Source organism: Littorina saxatilis, linkage group LG13 (assembly GCF_037325665.1).
Source record: "Littorina saxatilis isolate snail1 linkage group LG13, US_GU_Lsax_2.0, whole genome shotgun sequence".
In the NCBI taxonomy this organism is placed as follows: Eukaryota; Metazoa; Mollusca; class Gastropoda; order Littorinimorpha; family Littorinidae; genus Littorina; species Littorina saxatilis.
In genome coordinates this window covers 10,781,641-10,787,406 of record NC_090257.1, presented here as the reverse complement: position 1 = coordinate 10,787,406, position 5,766 = coordinate 10,781,641, and the positions used below count along the sequence as shown (strand labels likewise).

Here is a 5,766-nt window from a genome sequence, read left to right as displayed (position 1 = left end):
TTGAATTGAATTGAACTGTATTTATTAGAGAGAGAGAGAGAGAGAGAGAGAGAGAGAGAGAGAGAGAGAGAGAGAGAGAGAGATGTATATATCGCAGTAGACTTAGAATCTGGGCTGCTCTGCCCTGTTACTTCGGCGTTGGGTATAGTATGCAAGCCAGATAGGCCTACCGTGCATCCCCCCCAGGGGTTGGCAAGACTGGTCTAGAAATGATCCCTAGAGTATCCTGAACACGAAACAAAAACTTTAACAGCAAAAAGTTGGGATGCTTAGGAGTTACAGCCCTTGACGTAAGGGTACCCTCTTGTGCGCTTACTGCGGCCGTTCGAAGTTTACTGTGAATCAGCTGCTGTAAATGAACAAGAAATCATGTTCTTTTGATCCCAATTTTTTTAATTTAGTTGTCAGTGAACCTGGTAGAACCTTGAGTAATCTCTGTTATTGGTCAACAGTTTGGCATCAGTAGTGCCTGTGTCACGATACGAGATTACCCCCGAAATGAGTTTACCCTCCGAAGTTCCACTTTGTACAAAAGTAGCAGATATTCTGTATAATTTCGACTGTTAAACAGTATAAATCGGCTCTAAACGACATTGTGGTAGCTGTAAAGACATCGCAGTACAATAGTGCGTCTCCATTGATTAAAAATTAACAAAATATTACTGCCCAGGTCGGCCATTGCTTGCAACATGTGCCGCCATTGCTCGTCTTCGCTAAAATTCCAATTTCAAGGGCTTTGTGGACTATTGTAACCTGTGTTGTATCCACAGGTACGACAATGTCGTTCATAGACAATTTATACCGTATAACAGTCGAAATTATTCAGAATATCTGCTACTTTTGTACAAAGTGGAACTTCTGAGGGCAAGCTAGTTACGGGGGTGTCTCGTGACACCTGCCTTATGCATTCTGATTTTTCGCGGTTCACATAGGATTTCATTTCTTGTACACTAAAATTGGAGATCAAGTTGTCTTGTTTGATGTGTTTTTCATAAAGTAATATGTGTCGGTTAGCATCAGATCATGTATAGAGGGTTGGTCACAGTTTACATTGGAACATTCCATCTTGTTTGTGCCTATCTGAAAATGATTGGTAAAAAGATGAATGGTTCTGGGCTGTCAGACATCATGTTGGAAGCTGAGCTCATCACATCTGGTTCTTTGAAAGGAGTTGAGTCTGGGAAGCAATATGACCGAGCACTGCACTGCCACAAGACGATGCAGGAATGCCTTGAACGCTTGATGCTAGTGAGCTACCTGAAAATGACAGGAGAAGACAGAGATTTTCCCCAGATGACCGAAGAAACCATGAACTTGCTTGCTGCAACGAGGAGCCTCCACGCACGACATTGTCGCACAGCTGCTGGATGACAAAGGCACGAGTGACTTCTTCAGAGACTATGAACAGTATAGAGAAGATGTCAGGCAAGGAAAACACGGGAAAACTCCCCAGTTCTGGATGTCCTATATGGACCACATCTGGCATGTACTGTCTCTCTTGTATGCTGTGAAAGCGAATGACTTTGAGTTGTATGCCCAGTGCTTATTGGCGATGCCTGATCTTTTCTTCAGCTTTGGGGGACAAAACTATGCAAGGTACCTCACCTTCTTTGGACTCTTCATCGCCAACATTGAGCTCTCACACCCAGGTTCCACCGAGCTGCTTAAGCAAGGGGCATTCAGCGTGGCAAGGTCTTTCATTCCTGGCAACAGATGTGCCGTTGACAAAACGATGGAGGAGACGTTTATGCGCAATGCGAAGAGCAAAGGAGGAGCAGCCGCAGCTGGTGCAGGTCTCACTGGAATTGCTTCAAACTATCCAGCCTACCAAAAGTGGGTGAGGACAACCCACCAAAGAACAAAGTACATGCAAGTGACTATGGACATGGCTGGAATGACAAAGGATAGTGAACTGGACACTCAACACCGTGACCTTCGTCCAACAGAAGTCACCAGGAGTGAAAAGAGTGTGGCACGAACACTTGCTGCAGTAGAAAGCTTCACCAACCCGTTTGAGGTTCATGACAAAGAGAAACTGATCATGCTGTCATCAGGTGCCACAGTACCTGCTGAAATCGAGAAGGATGTCCTACGTGCAGAAGCAGCAGGCAGAAGCGAGAAGGAGAAGTTCATCACTGAGAGACTAGAAACCGGAGAACATTTCTTCGAGCCAGTGAAACGTCTCAAGCTGAAAGTCATGGCAGACACGTCAAAAAGAGTCACACTCAAGTCAACTCAAAACAAATTGACTGAATATAAGCACCAAGGAAATGTGGCCTTCCAACTTCTCGTGAAGTCTCAGGAAGGCGATCTGAACATGGATCTGAAAGAGCTCATGACCTATCAGCTGACTCCAGTCCCTTACAGCCTTGGGACAGCAGACAGTTATTTGGCTAAGACTGACAAGAGCGCTGCTTTTCACTATCTGACGAAGACTGTGGAAGACGCTGTCCCCCCCCCCCCCCCCCTGTTGATGAGACTCTAATGATCATCGATGGCAATGCAACATTTCACGCAATGCAACAAGTTCCTCCCAACTTTCGCAAGATCTGCCAGAAGCTCTCCGACATGGTACCACCAGAAACTGACTTTGTATTCAGCACCGATATGTACCAAGACTGTTCTGTGAAATCCATGGAGCGAAAGAGAAGAGGGTCTGGTGACAAGATCATCCTGAAAGGGGATAGCACAAAGCGACCAGCAGACTGGAAGGCATTTCTGGCTAATGAAGATAACAAAGTGCAGTTCATTAAACTGCTACTGGATGTCTGGAGCAAGGATTCCTTTGCTGAAAAGCACAAGGAGAGAAACGTCGTTCTCGTCTGTGAAGGGCAAGCATTCAAGCTCTCATCAGCTGATGGTAGAAAGACTGAAAAACAAGAACTTCATTCCTTGTCGTCTACCCAAGAAGAAACAGACTCGCGTGTCATCCTCTACTCCAAGTATGGACAAGATCAAGGGTACAAGTACATTCGTGTCAAGAGTCCTGACACAGATGTATTTTTCATCCTCCTGAACTTTGCCCCTCAGCTAGACGGTGTTACAATCCTGTTTGACACGGGCAAAGGCAACAAGAAGCGACTGATTGACATCAGTGACCTAGCCAGAGGACTTACACAGCCTTTCTGCACTGCACTGTTGTCTCTCCATGCTTTCACAGGCTGTGATTCAACCAGCGCCTTCAAGGGCAAAGGCAAAGTGAAGGCTGTGAAGGTTCTGCAGCAGAAGCCAGCATTTGTGAAGACGCTCGCTCAGCTTGGCAACACGTGGGACATGCAGGATGAAATAATTGATGACTTGGAGTCCTTCACATGCTGTATCTATGGCAGGTCACGATTCAGCAAGGTTAATGAGCTGAGGCATCACTTGCTGAAAGAGAAGTGTGGCGAAGAGGTGGTAAATGCCAGTCAGAATGTCGACTTGGCTACTTCGCCACCTTCTCGACGCAGTCTGAAGCAACATATTCGCCGCTGCAACTATCAGGCAACAGTTATTACCGAATACTTCCACCGGCAGTGATGAAATAAGAGTCAGTTCTCTGTTTACTGACAGCGACATCCAAAGGCAATTGGCAAAATATGTGTACGATTGTTTTCAACTACGCAGATGCAATGCGTCTTCCGACTGTCCTCAATAACCTATGCTCATCTTCAGGTCCTCTTTGTTCACCCTGTTCCACTTGGTTTTGTATTACATGTATGTTATGTTTATATTGCTATTTTTTCCTGTACTTATGTATCTTGAATGTGTCAATAGGCTATGTGCTTTAATGACAATAAATTCTGATTCTGATTCTGATTCTGATTCTATCAAGTGACCATCTGGAAGCGAGGTGACCAGCCTGTGCCAGACATTCCTAACCCCACAGAAGGTCATGGCTGGGTGATGAACAATGGCATTTTAGAGCCACTCTGGACAGAAGAGGAAGAAGAGCTGACCTTACCCCAGACTGTCATTGACGATCTCCTCAATGATGTCCCTGACTCAGATGCGGAAGAAGAGGAAGACGACACAGAGTGCTTCTTGCAGAATGGCCTGGATGACTCCAGCTCAGAAGACTCTGATTAAAATTAGAAACACTGAACAATACTTCGTGTGGTTGCTTGTTCATTTACAGCAGCTGTTTCACAGTAAAATTTGAACGGCCGCAGTAAGTGCACGAGGGGGCACCCTTACATCAAGGGCTGTAACTCCTATGCATCCCAACTTTTTGCTGTTTAAGTTTTTGTTTCGTGTTCAGAACACTCTAAGGAACATATTTAGGCAAGTCCCGTCAACCCCTGGAGGGGTGCATGGTAGATTTCTTGTTCATTTACAGCAGTTGATTCACAGTAAACTTCGAACGGCCGCAGTAAGCGCACAAGAGGGTACCCTTACGTCAAGGGCTGTAACTCCTAAGCATCCCAACTTTTTGCTGTTAAAGTTTTTGTTTCGTGTTCAGGATACTCTAGGGATCATTTCTAGACCAGTCTTGCCAACCCCTGGGGGGGGGGGGGGGGTGCACGGTAGGTATACTTGGCTTGTGGACTAGTAGCTTTTGATTAAAACTCGAGTAGTTGGTCGACAAAAACCGTGTAAAAGTGAGTATGTCCCCAATGTTTTGTGAACTTCCATCCCCAACTGTAGCCACAGTTTGGCAACAACAAAAAAAGCTTCCTAATTATATATCTCGGCAAGAACACTCCTTCAGGCGAAGTCAGTAAAGATTACTCCAAAACAGTAAGGTACAGCTGTAACATCAACAACAATCTAACAAAATGTGTTTGTCACCTGTACTCATTCATAACTTACTCACAGTTCAAAAACACCTCTCGCGTCCTTGGAGGTAAATACTTACCACCAGGACAGACAGCTATAAACAGTCGCCATTCGTGTATTACAATTTTCGTGTTCACTCATCGGGCCATGAAGAAGTTCTCAAGACAATGAGCTACAAGAGGGGGAAACATGCCTTCACTGTGAAAGAGAATGAGAGGAGATAATTTTTGACTCTCCCTGTAATATAGGGGAAGGCCTCCTAATATGGACCGGCTCCTACTATGGACCACCACAAACTAACGGCGCTAGAGCGCTCAAACAAGTTTTATTCATTGTATTCACTCTCTCTGGATAACTTGCACATGTCAAAACAGTTGCAGAAACAGAAATCTCAAAACCGTTAGGCTTTTTCTCTTTTTTCACTTTTGGCAGCGTTCACTCTAAATTTGCCGCCTAAAACGGACTCGTTTCTGTCTACAGCCAAAGCTTTTATCAAACAAAAATGGCTAATATATGACAGCTAAAACCGTATTTGTTACATTTTAGCAGTGTTGACCCCGAGTTTCTACTGCAAACTAAAAATAATAGCAAAATCTCAAAGTATGTGCGAGTCCCCTAATATGGACCACCTTCAACAAATCAAAGAAAATAAAAGCTAAAGGCTATTTTCATTAATTCACTAAGAAGCTTGCTGGTAATAACCTATAACTAGCCCTCGAGATTTAAAAAAATGCAACGAAAAGTCTTCTTTTCGTGGAAGTTGATAATTTCACTTATTTTCACTCTGTTTTTGATAAGCTTCTTTAGTTTCTTGGTGTGCTTCAAATAATGCTCTCATCAACCCGAAACAGATAAATCTAGAGCATATTTTAATTAGGCTGACTTGTACACTAAGTTGTATCATGTTATTTTGAAATATAGGGGGCTTTTTACAGTGATTCGTGAAGGCCGCTTCACTGGTCCATATTAGGCGCCCAGGCTCCTAATATGGACCCTTTGTGATTTTTT

At 44.2% G+C, this 5,766-nt stretch overlaps 1 protein-coding gene across 1 annotated transcript; it reads left to right on the top strand.

Annotated features, from left to right (window-relative positions):
- The first annotated feature begins 1,101 nt into the window (after window positions 1–1,101).
- On the top strand, window positions 1,102–2,485 carry LOC138946176 (uncharacterized). Its single transcript, XM_070317688.1, has 2 exons — window positions 1,102–1,156; window positions 1,332–2,485. The coding sequence occupies exons 1-2, from the start codon at window positions 1,102–1,104 to the stop codon at window positions 2,483–2,485; spliced, it is 1,209 nt and encodes a 402-aa protein (XP_070173789.1).
- Window positions 2,486–5,766: the final 3,281 nt, after the last annotated feature.

Bases quoted from the DNA above. Each gene is read 5' to 3' on its own strand.
- LOC138946176 (XM_070317688.1), top strand. From the start codon at position 1,102: ATGAATGGTTCTGGGCTGTCAGACATCATGTTGGAAGCTGAGCTCATC. The intron at 1,157-1,331 runs GTTCTTTGAAAG...TGCTGCAACGAG, and splicing joins AGCTGAGCTCATCACATCTG to GAGCCTCCACGCACGACATT.